Below are 23,992 nucleotides of genomic sequence, written 5' to 3'. Positions count from 1 at the left end.
CCCCCTCCCCAGGCCTTGCTCCCTCCAGAGATGGAGACTTGCAAAAAAATCAGGAGTGTTTGGCAGCACCTCCCTGGCGCAGGACAGTAGAGTTATGGCTCAAGAGCAGGTCTCCTCCCCTCATGAATGGAAAGCTCCTTGCCTGCTGCGGGCCGTGAGGAAGGCCTCCTAGCCAGCCACAGGAAGGGAATGTTGCATTTCTGGAGGCGACTGCCCCCGGGTCCTTTCCCTGCACAGCCCTGGCCCAACCGGAGAGCGCGCCGGCGTATAAATCAGGTTGCAGCAGCCACAGGACAACAGCATCCTCCTGAACCCTGCGCTCCCGCCTGGGGCCCTGCCACTGCTCTGGCGTGGGAATGGGGCTCTCCTTCCTGGCCCAGCTCTGCTCATGCTCAGCATTTTCTACCTGGCTCTTCCACCCGGCACTTGGCATCCAGGCCTCTGTCCGGCTTTCCCAGGAATCAATAGGAGCTGGGCTGGGCTGCAAAAACCCTGCTGCTTTGCTCTCCTGGGATCAGGCTTTGGAGAAGGGTGGTGGGGAGGCTGAGCGCCCCGTGGCCTCAACATCTCTCCCCGCACCAGCGAAATGAACGTTCAGGTTTTTCTTATCTAGCGGGGAGGAAGCTTCTGTGTTTACTCTGTGCAGCAAAATCCAGGAGGAAAAAGCTGCTTATTACTCCCAATACAGCCCCGGTCACAGGCTCTGTTCGAACTCCTGAGCCGCACTGGAAAGATAAACACAGCTCTCTTCCTGAATGTAACAAAGTCCTTCTATAACTGGGTTGTTTTTTTAATCTTTCTGGTACCGTTCCCCCCCCACCCCCGCCCATATCCACCCCCAAAACATCTGAGACCTAACCAGTCCAAAGCGCTGGTATGACAAGCATCTCACAGGCACCAAGCCCACGGGAATCGCTGGCAGTTCTCCTTTCTGTATTACATGGAAACATAGATTTTACGCAGGAAGGGAGGATTCATAAGAGGCGCAGATATCCAACACCTTACCGAGAGCTTTCGGCTAGTAAAGGTAATCGTGACCTGGAAAAACCACCATACCGATAACCCAGATCCAGACCTTTCCTCTTTCTGGGGACCAGGCAAACCCCCGGCCCAAACAACACTCGGGATTTCACAGCAAGTCCCGAGGCAGCTGAAGCTGCACTAACCAAGATGATTTCCTGGAAAGCTCTGCTTCCATTTTTTAAAAAGAGTGAGTTTCTAGAGCCACAGGCTTGAGAGGGACCTCAAAGGCCACTGGCTCCAAACCGCTCCATACAGAGACACGGAGCTGTCTGCTCCTAACCTGTCCTTGGCCCACTCAGCCTCTTCTTGAAAACCTCCAGTGAAGATGACCCCATGATCCCCTTAGCAGCTTGCACCATCACTCTCAGGAAAAGCTAGAAGATGTGATCCAGGTGACACTCAAGGCTCAGAAACCAGAAGACAAAGAACATGATGTTGCTCTGCATTTTGGTTTTTGCAGGGCTATATATATACATATATTTTAATCTCAGTGTTATGCAGCTCAACTTCTGTTCTTGAAGGCTCAGGATTAGCCCATTCCCTCCCACGACCCCCTGGGGAGGCATTGGGTCCTTCTCCCCTTTTGCAGATCCGGAGACAGGGGAAGAGGAGGCTTGATTCAAATGGCTCCTCTTTGACCCATTTGCCCAGTAGCCAGAACACCAAGGAGCCTGCAGCCCCAATAACAGATCCAACCATAGACGGAAGGAGCTTGTTCTCTGCTAAAGGAGACCTGTGCACCTCCCTTCTCAGCACAGCACGCCCATTCATTTATTGCCAGCCGGCTGTTAAACGGCCACGGCCAACAAGGGTTTGTTTGTAGGGACTTGCCTTTGGCCCAGTGTTGTAAATGGGGAAGATGGTTCCACCTCTGATCAAGGCTGGAAAGGGATGCCTATCCTGTGCTGGGCATCCCAGCCATTGTTAGGAAGCTGCAAGGCAGCAGCTTCCAGTATTTTATAGTCTCCTGACCAGGCACGGAAAGGCAAGACCGTTTCATTTGGAGCCCAGTTGAACTCTGTGCCTCGGCCACCCTGAGCTGAACAAGGCATCACTCTGCCCTGTCAGTCAACCCAGAAGCTTGGCCTAGTGCCCACTTATTCTGCCATCCCCAGTGGCACTGCATGACACCTGAGCTCCCACATGTAGAGTGGCTACCTACCAGTTTCCAGACTGGTCTGAAATGACCTAGGGCCAACCTGCCTTAGGTCCCTGGCAGATGTTACACTTCACATGTGATTAACTTGTTAAGCATACCATAAAAAGTAACCTAGCCACACAGTCAGGCAATTGATGGCATGTCAAAAAATGAAACCAGCCACAAAAATAGTCCACAAAATATGTGTAATATTGTTGTGGCTGGTTTCCATTGTGCCTTAGATTGAACGTGGGTCAAGGTAGCTGATTGTTGGTCCCAACCCCAGGACTGCATGGTTCACGCCAGTCTGCAGGCATCTGACTTTCAGCTAACCACTACATGTGTGGCAACATTAGAAGGAGATTGGACAAACACCTGGCTGGGGTCATCTGACCTCAGCACTCTTTCCTGCCCAGGGCAGGGGGCCAGACTCAGTGATCTAATAGGTCCTTTCCAACCCTAAAATCTATGAACTCTATGTGTGGCATGGCAGGAGACGCAGTTGTTGGTGTTAGGGATCATATCCCATGGAGGCACTAAAGGAATGTGTGCCAAGGGCCCAAGAGACCACCTCACTCCTCAGGCCAGATAGGCAGGGCTGTGACCAGCAAAGCTTGGCCTTGATTTAAGATAGGGAAGAGGGTGACAGGACAGCCTTCACCTCAGGTTACAGTCTTCCCCAGGCTAGAAGAGCACCCCTCCACTGGCCTTCCAGACCACTGCAAGAGAGCCGGGAGAGGTCGAAGCTGAGAGGAGTTATAGGCTCTTTTGGAAGCTCAGTTCTGACAGTCATCAAAAACGAAGGGGTCAGGGTGGTGCGTACCTTTATTATGGGCTTTGCTGTTCCTGCAAAATTGTGTGTGTGGACACTGGTGCTAGGAGAGAAGCCTTAGTCCTACTTAACATAACACACGTGTCATTTTTGAATAACCCCTAACTTCTATCAAATTCATATGCCTGTGGAGAGAGGCACCTTGCAGGAAATCCTAGAGAAATGCTTTCAGTGGCTGAATCCTATATTTTTATTTTTGGACCAGTTTTGCCCAAGGGCTCCTGGCACCACATTTCACCAAGCAACAGATCTGCCTCTGACCCTATCTCTGTTGTCCCACAGGTCCCTGGCCATCAGGCAGCAGGCCCAGGGACTGCCACTTAGGGGGCACAGCATGCAATTCCAGGAGTATTTACATGTTCATTAATGTACTTTAAGTAATGTGCATTAAATATAGCACTCTATTGTGAGATACTAGAAAAATGCACGTTAGCCTATTTTTACATGCATTAGCTAAAGAGCACGGGGCATTTATACACGTGCTCTGGAAGTTGGGGGGGGGGGCTTTAATTAGAGCAGCTCTGAGAGCCAATTTAATTAAAACACCCAGAACCTCTAATGTATCAGCATCCCCGTGCTTCATAATGGCGGCAGGGGCACTTTATCTAAAGCTCATCAAACGAGTTCTAGAGACAGCTCCCCCATCTCCGTTTTGAAGGGCAGAAATGCTGATACCCAAGATGCAGGAGGCTGCTGGAGCACAGTAATTGCCACCCTCAAGCAGACTCGATTAATCAAGTCTGCTCTGACACGCTGGACTTACAGCATGCCAGAGCAGCCGCCCTGCTGGTGTTTAGGCACCCATGGTTTTTTTGTGATGCTTTAATGTGCATTACAATAGACTAACGCACATTAAAGCGTACATGTAATTGCACCCCAACTTTGAATCTGCTGAGGATGGTTTAATGAGGGAATTTTTCAAATGGGAGCAAACATTTATCGCCCAGGGGTAATTCCCATACAGCCTGCTCCGGCATGACAAAGCTTGTGCCTGGAAACCATCCAACAACGTCCCTTCCAATATAATAGGTTTATCCCTCGGTATCCCAAGAAATGTGTGCAACTGAGACTACAGGTCTTTCAGGAAAGTCGGTGGGAGCTAGAGGAGTCTAAAGCCCTCAGGAAGGCTGTGCAAGCAAGGGTGGCTTCTGCAAAGGCAATTACATTAAAAAAGCAGAGCTGGGCCACGTAAACCCATTTCCCTCTGGCGTCTCCAGTTCTCAGGGAGCTGTCCTGCACGCCATGCCTAGATGTCCAGGTCTGTCTTCCCCCGAGCCCTTCCCAGTTAGTCAACTCTCAGTGCTAGGCAAGGACTCCTCTATGGCAAGGAAAGGGTGCTTGCAAGACGGGGCCTTGAGAACTGAAGTTCAAAGGAGAGGTCAGTCCCACTGTAAAACAGTTTCAACCTGGGCATTAATTAGTGGCTTGAACAGCAGCCATTCCCTCCCCAGTGGGAAGCAGCTAATAAACTAATTAGGATAAGGGGTAAGGAGTAGATAAAACCCTTAAGCTGTTTGCTAGGAGGACACAGATGGAATCAGAGCCTCCTGCATGCTCTGAAGTCTAAGCAAGAGGAAGGATCCAGCGGCCCGTGGAAGGACAGTGTGGCTAGCACTCGTGTCTACAGACCCAGGGACCTGGCACTGTGGGACCCAAGGCAGCAGACACATTATCTACGCAGAACTAGTTTCGAGATCCCTAGAGACCGGTGCAACAATTTACAGATCCTTAATGTGCCTTGAAGGCATCTCAGCCCTGAGTCTGCTTCACTGTATCTGTTTAGGGATTACAGGCGGCTCCTTTCAAGGACGTGGAGGGGCCAAACCCCTGCTCCTCCCACACTTTAACCCTGCTGGGTTACACGCATGGGGCAGAGGGAGGTTCACACCAGCAGTAAACACTGAGGTCACCTGCCCAAGGATGCAGCTCAAAGCCAGTTTCCAAGAGGAGGCTTGGCACACAGCCACTCTCCCATGGTGTAGATACTTGAGAGAGCGGCAGATTTTGGCCACCCTAGACACAGCTAGGGCTTGCTCGGTTCCCAGCTCCAGCCCCTGGCGGTCTGGGCATGCTGGGAAAAGCAGGCTAGCTGAGCCTGGACTCTGCGTCGGGTCATCCAGATGGCTGGCAGACAGCCTTGGGGGCATGTCAGCCCATTAATCCACAGGGATAATTTTTTTTTTTTTTTTTTTTTTAAAGTCCAGCTGGCATTGTTGTCCCAGGTTCCTGCTTCCCACAGGTCATTGCAAAGCAAAGTGAGAGAGTCACCAAGGCTTTCCGAGTAATCTCCTACAAACAGGAATTATCATGCCTGGGACTGGGAAAGGACTAAAGCGGCATGGGAGGTGATGTGGGCTGTGGTGTTCAGTGGTCACTCAGATGCATGTAAGAGTCCTGCCACATGTTCAAATTACAGCTTGGTTGAAACCAGCTACAACGTTGTCACACATTTTCAAGTACTAACTTTGTAGCTGGCTGGCTCTTTTTATAGCTGGGTGGACATCTTTATGGCATGATAATTACTTTGAAGCTGTGACCAGTCTAAACTTATAGCGCAGTTAACCACTGAATTGCGTACTATATGTAATGTGTGCCTAGGGCCTCAGAGGCTGCTTTCCCTGCCTGGCTGTTGGATGCAGCTGGAATGCCCTGTCTGAGAAACTGAAGACCCCCAGGGCAAGACCATCGTTGTGGCAAGACATCTGGGCTCCTGCTGGATCTCAAGAGGCAGGGGAGCAGATCCAGGACACGACGCAGTGAAGGATGGGCAGGGTAGGCTGCAGCACCTGCAAGCAGGAAATCTGCACTCAGATCTCCCACCTGACAGTGCTGTTTTCGGGAGGGAGGGAGCTGAATGCAGGACCAAACCTGCTTGCTCAGCGGCCAGCAGGCCTGACGTTATAGGCCAACATTTCTTGGCTGAAACTGCACCAGTTTGCACCAGCAGAGAAGTTGGCCCCATCACCTCTGCAGGGTTAAAAGAGTTAACACACCGCCAACCTGCTTCCCAGACATTTTTAGGTATCACGCTGCAACTAAAGAGCACAGGTAGCTTGAACCAGCCCCAGCCCTGCCCAGGCTCCCTGCACCTGCCTCATCTCCCTCCCATTCCCCTCCTGGGAAGTCATAGGCCATGTGTGCAAGAGGTAGAACCGGAGCAGAGCTACTGAAAATATGCACAGGCAGACACAGCAAGGCATGCCGGGCCATTACACGGGGCTTGGAGGCAGCACAGTCCTCATGCGGCATCCTTGCATAGCAGAACCAGTGAAGTCAAGAAACCCAACAAAAGGACAAGCAACTACCCCAGGGGAGGTTGCCCATGACCCAGAGACGAAGGGCCAGCCCCAGTGCAGATGAGGGAGAGGACAGTGCTTTGTTCCAGCCCCCTGGCTCTACTGAAGCCTTTGCTTTAAAATCTATCTCTTGCTACCAAGACATATCTCATCCCAGTGCAAACTCCAATGCCTGGAGAGAGGAGCATCCTGGCTCCATAAAGCTGTTGCTGAAGCCTGGTGACGGGGTATGAACAAGCAGTGCAGCGCTTTCCTCTCTGGGCGGAGGGAGAGCTAAGGCTGCATCTTCCAGCCTAGATTTCCCAGGCTCCGGTGCAGCAGCAGGATGAGCTCATGGCTTTCCCCAGTGTTTTAGCCTCCCGGGCAGTCTGCAGTATGAGCCCCCCTTCTCTCTCTTGCCTCCGAACCATAAGCCAGGCAACATTGCAGCCTCCTTCCCCCACGTCACTCCCAGCCACCCCCACAGACCGCACATGAATAACTCCTCTCGACACAGGGAGCAGCCCCTTCTGCGTGGCAGCGCTTCCTAAGGAGACATGGAACGTGGCCCGGGCTTCCTTCGCCCCCTCACTCCCAAAGCGGAGCAGCAATAACCTGGGGTACTAGGAACAGGAGCTGGTAGCAATGGAAAAGGCGGCGGCAGCAATGGAGAGATCACGACAGCAGACAGCCCAGCCTCAAAGCATAGGGCACGGATGTGGGAGATTTCAATCTGCAAGGCACAACACCCGAGAGGACAGCAGCAGCCCGTGGGGCAACGGTCCCCGTCAAACAAGGTGAAAGCAGATGGATGCCTTTGGGTTACAGCTCTGACCAGCCCTGTTACCTAAAAAGATGCTGAGCTACAGACCTGTGCTGTGCTCCAAGATACCTCAGACACCAAAAAAATTGGGGTAGAAAACCTGTTTCCTCCTATTTTGGTCATGCAACAAGTGGCTGAGCTCTCATTCTCTCTCCCTCTTTCCTGGGCCCCTGACAAAAGCCAGGCTGACTTGCATGCCTCTCCCACGTTGGAAGTATGTGAGTGAGCGCTGTCTTTATCTCCGCACTGGGATCTCCATATGACAGTGTTCCTAAATGCCAGCCCCCTGGCACAGCCTGGGCCAGCCCCAGCCCCAGCCCTGATTTTAGCCGGTGTGAGTCCAAAAGTGAATTAACCTTGGACTCCGGAGAGAAAGAGGAACGTGGAGATGACAGCAATGAAAATCGAAGGCCCCAAGCTGCCCTCAGACTCAGGATGCCTACCTGAATGATTCAACCAATGCTTGGGATCACCCCTTGCCCTGATACCATCCCAGAAATGGAGGACTGGCTTCTCTCCAGCTCCTTTAGGCCAGGCTAAGTCTCCAACTCTCTTTGAGCGGAGCCCCATGGAAAGGGCAAAGGTCCGGGCTACTGAAAACGGGTATCAGTAGCACAGGGCAACCCTCGGTGAGAGCAGCACATGTGCTCTGCAGCACCTCCACCTACGCACACTGCATGGGCCAGGGAAGGGGGCTGCAGACCATCACCTGGTAGCATCACCTTGGGCAGCCCCTTGACCTCACCCCTGGAGAAATGGAGGGGATGGCAATGCCTCCCTCTTCATTAAGTGCAGCGTGAGCTGTGTGTGGGAAGCACCATTTCCCTCGCAGCCAATATCCCTGCAATTACAGGGCATTATGATGAGCCCAGCTGACATAACAACCAAAAGAGAGGGCCAGAAAAGCAAGAGTTTCTCCATGAAGACAATCAGCATTTCACAGCCGGCCAACCAGACGACCCGCTGTGGGTTTTCTTTCCCCAAATGAGCTCATCAATAATAACTGGAGGGAAACCTGAAAACTTCCATCTCCTCCTACAGCCTGGAAGCTCTGAAACAACTGGGGTAATAGCTGTACAGCGAAAGCACAGTGGGCCAATTTCCATCCCTGGCCCTTGTTATTAATGTGGAGAACTGCTTTACAGCAAAAAGTAAGGGACAGCAAGGCAAGACAGACTGTGCGTGTGCACTTCCTGCAGCTCCAGGACCAGCCCAGACCACATACGCATGAAGTAGCCAGGCTGCCCGGGGGTGCCCACAGCTTGGCTGAAGAGTCCAGTGAAACTATGTCTAAGATGCGTCTTAGTATAGGTAGGGGTTTTGTAAAAGCTGCTGTCAGCTCTTCCCTACCAAGGGCTTGTTAAAAATATTTTTTTTCCCTCAAAATCTCCATGGTTTGAAATAATCTTTCAAAAACACAAAGATAAACTTTCCATTTATCCCTACGCAGCCGGCTTCAGTGTGGTAGAAATGGAATCGCTGGCTCCATTTGTCTTGCAAATGTTGGGATTCTTATGACATCTTTGTTTCTTATGGTGTGCCATAACCACCAATCATCACCACATTGCCCAGGGGATAGGCCTGTTACTTCCATGCAACTCGACTGCCAGAGAATAAGTTCTAGCTGAGCGCTGCTTTGCAAGACCCGTGGTGCCTTCCATAAATGACTACTTATGATTAGAAGTGGAGGTGGAAATCCTGCCTAGAGTTAAGATCAGCCAGTGCTTCTCATCCATTATCATTACCAAGCTCAGCTTTCAGGAATTTCTAACTTTACCAAACTCTAACTGTTCAGATTAAACAGTAAGTTGTTGCTGTTTTTCCTCGCTGTATGTAAGCCACCCTGAGCCTGTGTTGGGAAAGGCAGCATAAATATATAAAGCCATGCATGCTTTAGGCTAGGGTGATTTTAGCTTTATGGTGATTTTTTGTGGGACAGATAGAAGAAGAAACTTGCAGCAGCTATGAGTTACTTCATTAGCTCAAATGCTTCAAGGGTCTAAACTGAGTGAAGATAAAGGAGGGTCTCAATATAATGCAGTTTCTCATGGTTTGACTTGTGTGTATGTGCGAAAAACCCAAGTCAAGCACAAACAAGTTTGGAAACGTCAGCGGCTGTGCATGCAATCTTAATTACGCACGTGTGTTATCACACAGGTTTTAATTAAATGACCACGTGCCCTTTTTTTCCCCATAGGTGCCATATTTCCCATCCAGTGATACCCAATTCAAAATAAATGAACTGTTACTCTAAAATACTAAATACTCATGCTGCTGAAATCTTATAATCATGTTCCAAAGGAGGCTTGTCTAATTCTCTTTCGGGAACTTGTCTCCAGTGTATCAGCAATACATCTTTCACATGATTAGTGCTCCCTATATGAACATTTCTACTAGGGCGTCCAACCACTTGGAGATCCTGAAGACTAGACTAGACATTGCTTGCAGTGGACACATGTTACAGGAAAGAGTGAGACAGGGGTGAGTTTGGCCATACTGAGTCATCTTCACCTCTAACATTTCCACTATTCAGTAAATTCAAGAGAGGCATCCTGTATATAGCGTTTTATTATTTCAGGAATATGACTCCATGTCACCAATGAGGTGAGGTCTCCCGTCCAGGTACAGAAACTTGACACGAGCTGTTTAGAAATACAACCCAGAACAACAGGGAAGCTTGGTAGCCAGCTCCACTGGCTGAAGCTATTTTGGCTGGGCTGAGAATAAAACATCAGGGAGGAAATCAGGAGCTGAAAGAGGGAGTAGAGTGCTCAGATGTGAGGGAGCAATCCCTGGATCAAGGAATGAATAAATGAGAGCCAAGAAAGGGAGAGGGGGTGTTATACAAGCATCTAAATGACTCGGGAGCACAAAGCCTGCTGAGTTTCCAGGGGACCTATGATTCACCTAAGTTCTTCTGGAGATCTGACCTCAAAAGACCAGAAGTTTCACTCTGAGCCCCAGCAGCCTACACAGGATCCAGTGAGAGTGATAATACTGACCTGAAAAAACAACCTGCCTTCAATAAGAGGCCAGTCGTAGGCTGTGAAAGTCACATCCTGACAAGAGCTGAATAAGGGATTTGGGAACATAAGGCTGGCAGTGCGCTCCTGGGTCACTGAGAGGCATCCCCTACTATTACAGGCAACCATGGCACACAACCTACCATGTTCAGGAATTTAGCGAGCTCCACTGGGGTGTCTTCTCCTAGAGGAAGGCTGTTCCAGGTACTAGAAACCACCTTCTAATCTCCAGCCTCAAAGCAAGAGCTGCAGGCAAGTGCCTACAATTGTGCAGTCCTCCTTCAACCCCTCTCTTTCTAATACTGAGATGTATATTGAGTGGGGAGCCTGAGCAATTCCCTTCTATCCAGTGACTCATCGGGCTCACTTTTGCCCACTAACATCAAGCAAGTGATGGGAGACTGAACCAGGAGCATAAGCAGTATTGATCTCAGGAGACACCACCCAAATGGGAAGATGGAGATACCACTTTGACAGACAATGGTCTACTCTGAAAAGTAAGGTGGACGAAGCCAACATCTGAACAGAACAAAGCTCTGCACTGGATGATTGTTAAGCTGCTTCCAAGCTAGGAGCTGGCTTCCCCGAGCACCAGAGAAACTTGGTCTGAGTCCCATGCTTGCAGCTGGATTGGATGCTTACATCCATGGTGGAGTCCACCTGACTTTCACAGGGCTCCAAGGCAGGGCAGGAGTCTGCCCATGCAACCCCAGCAGCAAGACCTGGACCTTACATAGCTGCCAGACAAGTCACCCTGCAGCTCCCTTCCACATGTTCCCAGCTCCTGATGAGGGCCAGGGCTCCTGAGAAAAAACCGTGGGCAAACGAGCTGCAGGCCAAAACTACAATCAGCTCTGCCTCCTCTCCTGCATGCACTGGACTTCACAGCTCACTTATGCTGTTTACATTCAAAATGGATTAGGATTTGCTTAACAACTGCCAAATAAACAGTATCCTGAGGCTCTGCAAAAACTGGCCTCCACTTACACTGAAAGGATAGATCCCAGCCCTGTGCGTACAGCTACTTAAGAAAGAGCTGAGTTCAGTGCATTGGGCCACACTGAGGGATACAGGACACAGAGGAATCTTTCTGGGATGGCTTGGAAGCCAAATAATCCATCCTGAAAGACTTGCATTGTATCTGGTAGCCTATTCTCACCTGCCTCCTTCTGGATACTCTTTATCTGCTCAGGCTCTATTCAATTCTTCTTAAAATCAAGGGCAAAAGAACTGTTGCCTTCAGCGGAGTGTATCAAGCCACTAACTGGTAGAGAGTTTGTGCATGCATGTGCTATAGTGCAGGGATGGAAATACATCCAGGTATTTAGACCGTTTAGTCCTTGCCTGGAGTCAGGAAAGTGCATTTCACTTAGGAAGTGCCCTGACAAGTGCAGGGCATGGGCAGTGCCCTGGTCTCCCCTGTGCTGTGCCATACCTAGACTCCTGGCAGCCCTGGGTGAACTTTTAGTATCAGGCCCCCCTTCGCCAGAGATAATGATAATAATAATTGGACAAAAGGAAAAGAAATACCATTTTCCAACCCCCTTTCTGTCCAACCACTTGGTTCACCCATGCCTGTGTCCAGCCCTGTCCCCGTGGCACAGGGTAGGTTTTGCATGTTATCAGTCACCCTCTGAATGGGGCCTGCATGGACCTTCTCATGGATTTCTCTGGCCCAGATACCTGTGCTCACAGGAGACTGGATACAGCAATGGAAAAAAAATACCTTCCAGATCTCTGGCCCTAAGCCCTGACCAGCCAGGCTTGCTGCTGCTTTTACCTCCCTCAGGCCGCATAAAGAAAAAGGGTTTGGTTACCTGGCTTATATTTGGTTTCAAACAATGCCCCATTCTACCTGCTAGGCTTGCTGTATGCCCAGGCTCTCCTGGTGCACACATGCATTCTTGTACGTGCCCAGGGAACTACCACCACACACCGAGCCAATGCTTGCCTCCAATTCTCTCGCTACAGTCCCATCAGTTATGTTATAAACAGGTAAACGGGCACTGCATTCAGCTCAGGTTAGTAGGGCAGCGAGCGAGCTAATTCTGAAATCTCCCCCCGGCTCCTGTCCCAAAAGCATAACCTCCTGTTAGAATATGGAAGCTAATAACAGAAAATACTGGCACCACTCCGCTGCAGAAGCAACTGTGGAACTGGCAGGGGGGGAATGCACCAGACAGGCCTTGCGAACCATCTAGTGTCCCCATATCAAAGCAGTTTGCAGTGATACAGGGGGAGGCACTCAGATGCCACCATGATCAAAAAGTGCCTGTTGTCATGAGCTCAACTTGACCCACCCAGTGGGAGTTTTATTTTGGGAGGGAAAGGAGTCTGCTGACCTGATGCTTAGGTCACCTACCAACCCACTGATTCATAATGACACACACATCTCTGCTGGCCCTCAGGGCCTCTGGAATAAGGTGGGTGTGTTTTGGCCTGTATTGCTCCTCTCCTAATCTTTTTACCTCACTTGATTGCTCACAGCGCTTTGCTCAGGGGCTCCCACTGTTGGGGAAGTCCTGCCGTAACAGAAATGAGAACAACTCCATGCCAACGTTTCAGGCAGATGTCTAACCCCAGTCAAGAGCACCAATGTCTGGGAGGCACAGTGTGTGGGGAGGGAGCAGAGTGAAACAGTCTTCAGCCCCAGGATGGCACTGGGATGCAATCTAACTGTGACTGGGAGACCAGCCTGGTCTAAAGTCTTCCCACTGGATCTGAGGGTTAGATTCAGTTCCTGCAGGTCACACACGGCACCACTGGACCTGCATCCATGTACGTTACCTGGGGATGAGAGAGACGCACCCTTTGGTGCCATGCAAGGATCTGCTTTGAAATGAGAGCAGGTTCACAAAAGCATATGCATCTCTGATTCAGTTAGTCTGTGAGGTGCATCTCAACTGTCCCTTCAGACTAGTAAGGCTAACCTCGCTCTGCTAAAAGACATTAAGGCATTAAAGGGGGTATATTCAATTCCCCCTCCAGAATACACCCTCATTGCTACCCTGGTACCAGACAGAGAGAATTCCCCACAGTGAAGATACCACGAGCTCACGTCAGGGATGCATTTGTGTCTCGGTCTCTGGGAGCTTCTTACCTGCTGTCAGGGTGTCTACTTCCTGGGCAGCCAGCTCCTCCACCTCCGACCTCTTCCGCAGCTCAAAGCGCCGGGCATAGCCTTCCCTGGGCTTCCACAGGTCCTGGATCAGAAGGGGCTTCTCGTTATCCCCAAGGACCCTCAAGCCTTCTGTCTGCCACTGCTTGATACAGCCCTCGAACCGCCCGATGACATCGCACAGCACATACTGGCCAGCATTCACCTTGCTCAGGCCGTAGCGCTCCAGCGCTTCCTTGGCAAGCTCCCGTGCACTCGAGCTGCCTGTTGCCAGAACGCTCTTGTAGTTGGTGCCTGCACAGATGTTGCCTCCAAAAATCTTGAGGACCCCGGGAGCAGAGAGCTGGGTAGAAAGCTCAGCCGGGTCGTCACTGCTGGCACCAGGGAAAGCGGACACCGAACTGCGGTCCTTGTAGCTCAGCGTGCGGTACAAAACCTGGGAAAATATCCGGCTCTGCCGCTTCAGCTTGCTTCTGGAAGGGGGGGCCATGGTGGGAGACGACCCATAAAACATAGTGCAGGAGGTCGTCATCAGACACAGCTGGAGGGCAAAAGGGAACAACAAGACAAATCAGCATTTCACCCTTCTGCAGGGAAGCAACACGGAAACCCCACAAGCAGCAACCTGCAAGGAAACTAGCACAAGGTTGTCTCCGAGAGCCGTGGCCCGTGGCCGGAGGAGGCTGGCTATCCTCTTTGTGATGACACAGAGCACGGGAAGGACGGTGCGTGTTTGTGTGGGTGACACACAGCGACAGAAGCTCAATACATCCAGCGTCCCTGAAATCAATGGCATCGCCCCAGAGATGAATGTGTCCACAGGAATTTAATCTGGAGCTGTACCAAGCCTCCTCGCTGGATGTCTCTGCTGGCTAACCAAGAGCAGGCTCCTCTGCAGATGTTCTTGCAGGGAGAGAAAAGCAGAGGCCAGCAGTTTTGTTACACAAAGAATTTGAGAGGCAACCCTCTTGGTTGGTAGCCAAGGCGTTATGAGTCGTGTTTGCTAACAAGCTTGTGGAGCAATTCCATTTTTCAAAGGTGAAAGGCAAAGCTCAAATGAAAATTAAATGAAGTTTGGAGATCCCTCTGGCTTGCCCCCACTAGCTGAGAAGCAAGGCCACCAGGGGCAGGCAGATTTTAATTAGCCTTTCTAAAAATGTCTTTCCCCCTCCACTCTATCATCTATTTTGGCACTTCCTCGTCCATCAAGGACATTAAAAACACATTGTTCTATGACAGCAATGGCAGCGCCTCTTGATGAATGGGATCCTTGTTGTATCAGCTATTCATCAGGACTCCTCTAAGAAGAGCTCTTGGCATTGCCAGCCAGGGCATGGTGTGGCTACCAGGCTGCTATCCAGCAAAAAATGTCTTAGTGGGAAAACATACTGCGGCATGTTCATCAGAGGACTGGGCACAGGCTTCCTGCACTCATCTGTTTCGGGGAAGGGCGGGGGGAGTATCACCCTTGCACTTTTTAAACAAAAGCATGTTTTAACTCAATCCCTCAAAAGGGACTAGAGTGCAAGAGAAATCTGACAACACCCAAGCATCTTACACATCTATATTAGGTGAAGCACAGACTGAAATCATGCAAAGGAGCCGATCCTAACTTCATGAGTCATCCTGCAGCCTGTGGATAAACCAGGATGAGTCCCAAGGAGGCCTGCATGCAAGATGAATTTCTCCCTCTAAAAGTTTCTTACTCCTTCTCAGAGAATATTGTTCAAAAAACACAGAAACATATTGTTATACATATTATCCCCTTTAAAACAATGACTAATTCATTATGTGAATGCACTGCAAGTAGATACACAATTGCTACCATTGGCATGAACGTTACTGTGGGACATAGGCTTCCCCAGCATTTGAAATTCCCGTAACAGGTCCCAGCCGCCCCTTGTAGCTACACGATGCCTTGAGCAACCGAATCAAGGCTGAGCATGGCAGGAATACATGTTCCACAGGGCTCGGAACAAGACCAGGAATTTTATTCATCCCAATTCCCTTTCTGCCTGACGCACAAGGTAATGGCATGTGAAATGAGTGCTGGTGAAAGGGGCTGGGCTGACAGCCTGGAAGGCAGCTGACTACCCCAGAACCAGCACAGCACAGCCACTCTCAGGGGAAGCGTAACCCAACCAACCACTGTGCATCCAGCCTACCTGGAAAGGATGCCTCCTGCCTCACTCGGTCCCCTGGCCGCTGCAATAATGCCAAGCAGGTCTGGCCGTGATGGTGGCACTTGCATGTGCGTGCATGTACGTGCGTTTCATGCACGCACATATCGGAAGCCGGCTGAGAACATGTAGCTCATTTTGCCTTAGAAAGGTCTTCAGGGAGCCACTACGGGTAAAATTTCATGTTACGCTCAGACCATACATACTACATCTGGGGAGTGTTAAGCAGCGTTACGGTTTAAGCATGACATGAGCAGTCATGTGTTACGAGTTAATATCATTTTTTGTCTGCACAGCTCTGACCTGCCAAGAGAGGGCTGGTGAGCAGCGGGGTGGCTTGGAGGCAGGACACCTGGGCTCCATCCCTGCTCTGGGAGACTTAAGGGGAAGCTGGCAGCAGTGCATCCTGGGATGCTGGAGGACTGGGATGCAGCAAGGAAGGTTAAGGTCAGATATTAGGAAAAACTCTCTCATGAGGAGGGTAGTAAAACACTGGAACAGGCTACCTAGAGAGGTGCTTGAATCTCCATCCTTGGAGGTTTTTAAGACCCGGGTAGACAAAGCCTTGGGTAGGATAATGTAGTTGGGGGTGGTCCCACTTTGAGCAGGGGATTGGACTAGATGTGACCTCCTGAGGTCCCTTCCAACCCTATTTTTCTATGATTCTGTGATTTTATGACTGCAAATTGTGCATTTGGTCACCATGGAGCAGACTGAAGTTACCCTAACGGAAGGTGGCACAAGCCAGGGTCAACCCTAACTTTGAGGCTTCGAGGGGCACTTAGCAAGAGTGAACAAGCTCCAAAACATGGATGCTCATGTTCTAAGGGCCTTTAGTATGGTCTAAGTGCAACGTAACTTTACCTGTACACACATGGCTGTTACTAACATCCTGGGCTGGACCCGAGACAGCAGCTAAGAGGCAGATGTGCTACTTGTCCATCCAGCACCTAGTAATTACATTCATTTGTAATGTAATATTTTGCATTTCTGTGACATTTTCCATCCGAGAAGCATGGAAACCACCTAACATCCCACCCCAGGAAAATACCAGCATCATTTGTAATGCTTCGTACTTGGGTTCAGAGGAGGGGCCCATGGGCCCCAAATGGATTGCAAAGTGCATTGCAAACATGCCCAACCACCATCACGCCCCTCCTTTACTGATCAAGCCACTGAGGCAGGGCAAAGACAAGGGACTTCCCAAATTTCACACAGGAAAGCAGCAGCTGAGAGAGAAGGCCCAACACACGGGCCCCACCACCTCCCATGAGACACCACTCACACTGTCAGGTCTTTCTCTCAATAAAAGCAAGAGCCTTCATTGACACTAGAAGGGCCCCAAGCTGTCACTCAGACCAGGAAGGGAACACACATCTGGTGCTAATGGAAAGGGCTGCTTTCCACCTGGGAACAGCCATAAAACTTTTCACTAGACGTGGGAACATCTCCAAGGCCTCACTGCTCCGATTCCTCCTGTTCAGCCCATACGCACTCAGATCCTCCTGAACTCTCATCCAGCGGGGACCTCCTTTCCCTGCTCCATGATCTGACCACTGCCCCTTGTTCTCCTTCTCATTCTCTTTCCACATACTCCTCACACCACCAGTCTGTCCCTTCCCTGAGCCACTAGAGACCTGGACATAAAAGAGGAGTCAGATCTCTTTACCCCTTAAATCACAAGCAAGCTCTGACCCTTCATCACTGTCTTGGCTGTAACCAATGAAGGAGCTAAGCCACAATCAGATGACTCAAACTTGAACTTGGGACTTTGCTGCTGCAACCCCTAGACCATGCTTCTGCTTCCCTGGTCATATCTTATCTCCAACCCCCTGGTTAGCCCATCTCCCAGGAATCTCTAACATTTTCCCATGTTAATGTCTACAGCTGTTCACAACCCTTGGCTCAGAAAGCAGCACAAAAAGGAAAAACTTTCCCTTCTGTCTTCTGCTCCAAGGCAGGGAGGTGACCTTTCCAACGAAGCAGCAGCCAGAAAGGATGGGAGCACTGACAAGCCTCTCCCTTGGGCAAGAGACATCTGATGAAAAAAAAAACAGACGGGCAATCAAAACAGACCACCAGTCCCAGCCCAGGACCATAGGATCTGCTTGCCGCAGGGAGGGAGGACAAAAGAAATCGAGAAAGTTTCCTTTTGTAAGCAGTGTGTTACCTGCCCCCCTGGCAGCCCTAGAGACCCCAGCCAAATTCAAGATGCAGATGCCCCAAGGCATCTGCACTGCAATCTGATGGGGGGGCTGCAGTGAAATCCCAGAAGCCTGGCCTGACCTGGGGCCTCAGTGCTCAGGGTCCCAAGTGGCCTTGCAGAGGCTGCTGTGGTTCGACCTCTCCCAATACCCAAGCTGGCTAGACTGCCAGAGCTGCAGTCATGAACCCCGACTGCGGCAGCCCTGCTGAGAGATGGTCTCTGTCCAAAGCTAACGACGTAAGACACAAAGGGGAAAGGAGGTATTACCAGCCCCTTGTTAGACAGAGAAGCAAGGCTTTGAGTCAGTCGGGGCAGATCTAAACTAGATCAGCAGTGGGTCTTGGTCTTGGTCTTGGGGAGGCTGGGCCTGAGCCTGCCAACATGCTCCAGAGCCAGAAGTTCACCCTGAAAACTGCTCCAGCCTTGTCCCCAGCACCTGGGCACAAGTCTGAAGCAGCACTGTGAAGGAGCTCCAGCTCTGGAGAGCACCCACGCACTTGGGCGGGTAGACCAGGCTCAGTCCCTGACAGTACAGACGAGGCTCTCAGACCCACTCTAATTAAAGTGCCATCCCCACTACCCCAGAGAACATCTAAAAGTGTCCTAAGTGACTTGCCTGAGCCTACAAAGTGCCAGATCCACAGCTTCAGTGACTTAATAGGAATGCAGCACTTGACCTGAAAGATAACTCCACGGCTCTGTCTGCTGCATCCTATTGTTTCTATTAGATTTTCTACTGGGCTTATCATCAGAGTACCCAAGCATCTCGCTGCCAGGAATGGAATTATTCTCACTCCAGCTCTATGAGGTTGGGACATACTAGTTCCCTGCACAATAGCTGGTGTCCGGCTAAGATCTGCAAAGCTCCTATCACTTGCAACCAAGTAATTCCAGCTCTTTCTAGTTATTCCAGGGGAGATTTTCAAACACAGAAAGCAACCTGGGCATGCAAGTCCTATTGAAAGGAAAGAGAACTTGTGTTCCTAAATCCCTTCTATGCTTCTGAAGCTTCATAGAATCACAGAAAATGAGGGATGGCAGGGACCGGAGGAGGTCACATCTAGTCCAACCCCCTGCTCAAAGCAAGACTGTCCCCAACTATATTAATCCAACCAAGGCTTTGTCTAGCCAGGTCTTAAAAACCTCCAAGGATGGAGATTTCATAACCTCTCTGGGTAGGCTGTTCCAGTGCTTTACTATCCTCCGCATGAGAAACTTTTTCCTAAGATCTCACCTAAACTTCCCTTGCTGCAACTTGAGCCTTGTTGCATCACTCCTTGTTCTGTTATCTCCCACCACTGAGAACAGTCCAGCACCAGCTTCTTCTGGAAACCCACTTCGGGTACTTGAAGGCTGCTATTAAATCCCTCCTCCGTCTTTTCTTCTGTAGACTAAATAAGCCCAGTTCCTTCAGCCTCTCCTCAGAAGCCCCCTGAACATTTCCATTGCCCTCCACTGAACTTTTTCCAATCTGTCTACATCCTTTCGTTAGTGGGGGACCTAAACCTGGACACAGCGCTCCACTTGGTGCTTACAATACAATTTCCCTATTGTGCTCTTGTAAAACGTGCACTGTTAGAGGACAAAACACTTGCAGCTGAGGGAGGCGGCTCTACACATTCCAAAGATTTGCCATACGCAACAGTCAAAATCAAACTTTTCTCTGGCATCCGCTGAAAACTATAAAGGGACCAGCCCGAAGTTTGTTTTCCCCTCTCTGGTGAATCCGTATCAAGGAGCTCAGCCTCTCCTTGCATGTCCCGACCCCTTGACAGGCCACCCCAAAGGCTATCGGCTTTGTCTGCCGTTACATCTCTATTTATTCTGCACTGTTCTGACAATACTCATAGCAAATAAGTGTGACGTCCATGTGGTCAACATATGTCTTTCCATCTGGACTCTGCGCTGCAGCTTCTCGTTGGCAGTTCAATAGCATCTGCAGTTGGCACTGGCAGTTCAATAGCATTGTAAATAAAATCCCCCCCAAGTCCAAGTCTTTTACACTCAGATGGGTCTAATTCCAGTACGCTATGGCATCCTACTAAGCCCAAGTGGACTCCCGTGGATCGTTGCTTATGGTTAGGTGGAGTCCATACTTCCCCACTGTATCAGCAGAGACGGAGCAACTTCAAACATTAGCAGCCTATCTTTAACGTGACTTGATGCCTATTTAACGACCTCTGCTTACCTTGCCATTTTTTCACGTCTCTTTCCTTCAATCCTTGAGTCTCTTCCTCCTAACCCCCCCCCCCCCCGCATCTTCCCCAGCGTTATTCACTTTCACAGAAATGTACTCCCTCCCACGTCTGAAACATGGGGCATGAAAACAGAGAGCGTTATTTCTGCTTTGAGTTGCACGGATCTGTAATTCAGTGATATCTGGTAGTTCTCCGGACAGGCTTGTGTGAGCGTGGGAGTGACAGGATGACAGCACCCTAGTGAAATCACGAAGAGGCGGTTGCGTGTGTAACAGCAGAGAAGTTTGTTCATCTTAGAAGGCAACAGAGCAGGGCTCCCAAGCCACCGACTTCTACAATACTCTCCTTAGATGCCCTGGTAGGTACATCGACCCAAACATGCAGAGACTTGCAGCCATCCTGAGCTCAACCTTCAGACAAAGGTGGCACAGATGATGGGCACACCACAAGCTGGGGACTGACCTGTGCTTGTCCAACCATGACTAGCCAAGGCAACTGCAGACTGCCGTGGCACCACTGGCAGGCTCTTCTCAGCAGAGAGAACACCAGAGCCGGGGCGATGAGACTGAGAAAGAGCCTGCAAGTTTAAGCCTAAACCTAAATCCGACCTCTTGGACAAAGTCTTGTCCGGTTAACTGTGCCTTTCCCCCACCCAATTTGCAAAGGGGCTAGAGCAGGGCAGAGAAAAGCAAGGGAAGGAAAGCAAGCAGCACTGCATGAATGGAAGGAGGAGGGGAAGGTAGGAGGAAAATCAGGAATTGAGGACACACAGACCTTTTTGGGCATGCTCAGTGCTCTCTTCAGAAGGCGACTGTTGCTTGGATACTCTGATGATAGGTGCCTTAGCAATACCTGAGACAAACAGACCCACGGACACATTCCCAGATCATTACAAGACAGGCAAGTGTGACTCGAGCAAACGGCTCAACAGAAGAGCCCTGCTCCAAGATCAAAAGGGTGACGAGCTGGGGTGGAGGCACCCTAGGAAACGAGATATATGTACCTAGATGACATTCAGACTGCCCGAGGGAGAAGGGAAGGAGTCGGGGGGGAACACATTTCCTGCAGCTGCATTTTCCTTTTCTAAGCCCCTCAAAAACCCCATGCCAGGAACCAAATGAATCAACCCAGAGGGTTTGCCTATCAGATCACCCAGCAGGCCATTAAAAGTAGATATCCTGCCCCTAGAAAGGCAGACGGTCCCTGGAAGAACTGACTCTCCTTGAGATCGTGACCTATTTTGGATCTGCTCGGGGATTTTTTAACCTCAGCATGCTACATTTTGTTGGCTCTTTCTCTATAAAGCAAAACAGCCCCAGCAAGGATCCCCATCTTCTACCACCCCATGTATGGCCTACAACTGCAGTCAATAAGGGAGAAGGCTAGAGATACCTGCTGAAGTAGCAGGTAGTGACTGGGTTGGGGTTTCTTGGAGAGCAGTAACCAGGGGCAAGAAATAATCTTTTTCAGACATTCATAGAGTTGAAGGTCAGAAGAGAGTGTCAGAACAGGGTCTGCATTATCACCCAGTTACTCTCGCCCGCTACCGTGGGCATGGCTAAAGCATCAGCTCCTCCGGAAAGGCATCCAGCCAGCCTTGATGCAAAGACTAAACGAGATGGAAAATGCCCCGCTTCTCTCAGTGGTTTGCTTTGATGGTCAATCACCCTTCCCATTAACATGTGCGTCTTATTTCCCATTTGGATTTGCCTGGCTTGAGCTCCCAGGCATTTAGTCTCATTATGCTTCTCTCCACTAAACTGAAGAGCTCTTTAGTACCCAGTCTTTTTCCCCATGAATGTACTTACATGCTCTAATCAAATCACCTTTTCCCTTCAAGTTAGAGATAGCAAATTCTTTGAGTCTATCACTGCAAGGCATTTTCTCCAGTAACTGGATCTTTTATGGAGCTCCATCCTGCAATTTTGCAACATCTTTTTAAAAACAGGCCATTATTCCCCACGAGCTAATCTGCACATCATCCCCAAATTTCACTCACAATAATTTGATGTCTCTTTCCAGATTACTGAATTGCACGAGGCCTAGTACCAAGCTTTGGGACTCACATAGAAACTCTCCCAGTTGAGGATGCCCCTCTGACAACTACTTTTTCAGGTGTCAGTTGGCCAGGGATGTATCCATTTATCTTGTGCTGTCTCGATATTGCACCATGCCATTTTTTTTTTAAAATAAAAGCAATCCTAAGTGAAACACACTACAAAAGTCTATTCTGTCTAACTAGTCACTTTTATCAGCCAGATCTGTAATCTCAGAAAATGAAATGTTTGACAAGATCTCCCATTAAACCATGCTGACTACTGTACTATTAATTATATTCCTGTCTTTCAATTCTGTATCAATTAAATCCCAAATTTTCCATTACGTTGCCTGGGACCAATGCTAGTCTACCCAACCTATAGTTACTCCCGTCATTCTGGTTTCCCTTTTTGAATATCAGCTCTCTCTAAATCTGCTGGACGTTCCCCACTGCTTATCCGAGTGTAGAGACGTTACACGTGTCGGAGGAGGCTGGGTGCACACACATGCGTGCATGTTAGTAATTTCCAATGTAGCTGTCCAAGAAATACAATTGGGCCACTTCACTCAGGTTCCTATTTGAAGACTTCCCCACCCTTCTCTTTGTTGTTTTTTTTTAATGGAAACCAGTCAAACTTGCAGCTTCAGAATGATGGAAACAAGAACAGCCCAGATGCTGAGAGCAGAGGGAGAGGCTCTTGGAGCGCTACAATGTGGAACAAATTAAAAATCAAACAGCAAAGGAAATGAGAAAACTGTGGGCCCAGAAGCTTTGCCCCCGGATTAAAACTCCTCCTCCTCTGAGTCCCGCTTTCAAAAGCAAGGCAAGCTCCCCCAGACCCTGAATTTCGGCAAGGTGGCCCCAGGGCCCTACCTTCACCCTGCAAGCTGGAGATGGGAGCGACAATAGAGAGGCAATAAAAATCACTGCTGCAAATCGACTCTGATTAGCCCCCCGCTGGGCAACGAGTTTGGATCCTATGCTGCACACGGAAAGCTGGAGTCAGAGGAGGGCTGGACTAATCAACCGTTTCTGCCATGGGATCTTCGGTAGAAAACACGCAGTGTAGGAACATTTACACAGCAACAGGGACAACAAAGAGGCTCCCCGCTCCTGCCGGGAAGGCTGCACGTCCACTGCCCAGACACCTCCGGAAATGCCCCTCCAGTCCTACCTGTGGTGTTCGCATCATCTTTCATTTCGAGATTGGCAGCTTTTGGCACTTACGTTGCATCTGGCTAATCGAAGTCCCGACCCAACTCCCGAACAAGTCAATGCCAGTCTTTACCCAGACGCGGGCTGAGCTCTCAGCCCGTCCATCCCTTCCCGCACAGCGAGCAGCAGCAGTTGCGCGGCCGCCCCGTGTCCCCGCAAGAGCTCCGGGGGCTGCATCGGGACCTGGCACGGCTTTGGGGTTACCCACAGAGGCACCCGTTTCAGGCCCAGTCCCAAATTCAGCATGCTCTGCTGACATCAATAAAGAGCCTTACCTCGGTCTTTAGAAAGGAGGTTTTTCCCCCGCGCCCGCTGCCATCCCGGTGACGTGTTAATGCCCGGGCACCGCCGACGTTCCCTGGAGCTGCCTGTTTCTCATGCGGCTGTATTCAAAAGCGCACGGGACAGACCCTGGAACGAGCAAGGATGCTTTTTGGTTGGCTCTTGGCACCAGCACCGCGGCGGGCCGGCTAATTCGGCATTCGCCAGCATCGTCTTGATTCAAGGCGTCCTGCACAGGTCCGGAAAGAGGCCGCACCTGAGCCAGGGGCTCCCAGCCATGTCCCCCTGGACGGAGGCGCTGCTCCGACTGCTCGCCCCCCGGGAAACGCCGGCGCCTGGTTTTCGCTCTTCCCTCACCTACAGGAAAATAACAGAGCAAGTCTTCCGCCGCAAAGGACTCGGCGCCGAGGAGAAGAGGCTGACCCCGACGCCTCTGGGTTTGCCACTCTTGTGGCCTCCCGCAGACGCCTCTGCGGGCACCCCGGGGTGCCGCGGTCCCCGCTTGCGGACTCCCGGCGCTGCGCTGGTCCCCGGAGCTGCCTGTGTGGCGTGAGACGGGGCTGGCGGGTGGCAGGCACCCGGCCAGGAGCACTGGGGCAGCGGGACACCCCAGCCCGGCCGGCAGACGAGGGAGCGCCCGG

The 23,992-nt window shown here is 50.6% G+C and overlaps 1 protein-coding gene across 1 annotated transcript in view; it reads right to left on the bottom strand.

The window, feature by feature from the left end:
• Window positions 1-23,895, bottom strand: part of RADIL (Rap associating with DIL domain) — a 56,361-nt gene extending 32,466 nt beyond the window's left edge. Inside the window, exons 1-2 of the mRNA XM_019542013.1 lie at window positions 23,345-23,895; window positions 13,215-13,773 (exon numbers count right to left, since the gene is read on the bottom strand). Coding sequence (XP_019397558.1) covers window positions 13,215-13,764 — 550 coding nt within the window. The 5' untranslated portion in view covers window positions 13,765-13,773; window positions 23,345-23,895. The remainder of the gene's footprint in view (window positions 1-13,214; window positions 13,774-23,344) is intronic.
• Between the last annotated feature and the right edge of the window lie 97 nt (window positions 23,896-23,992).

Source organism: Crocodylus porosus, unplaced genomic scaffold (assembly GCF_001723895.1).
Source record: "Crocodylus porosus isolate Cpor-Errol unplaced genomic scaffold, CroPor_comp1, whole genome shotgun sequence".
NCBI classification, from domain to species: Eukaryota; Metazoa; Chordata; order Crocodylia; family Crocodylidae; genus Crocodylus; species Crocodylus porosus.
The sequence above is the reverse complement of the archived record's forward strand: the minus strand, read 5'-3'. Positions and strand labels throughout refer to the sequence as shown.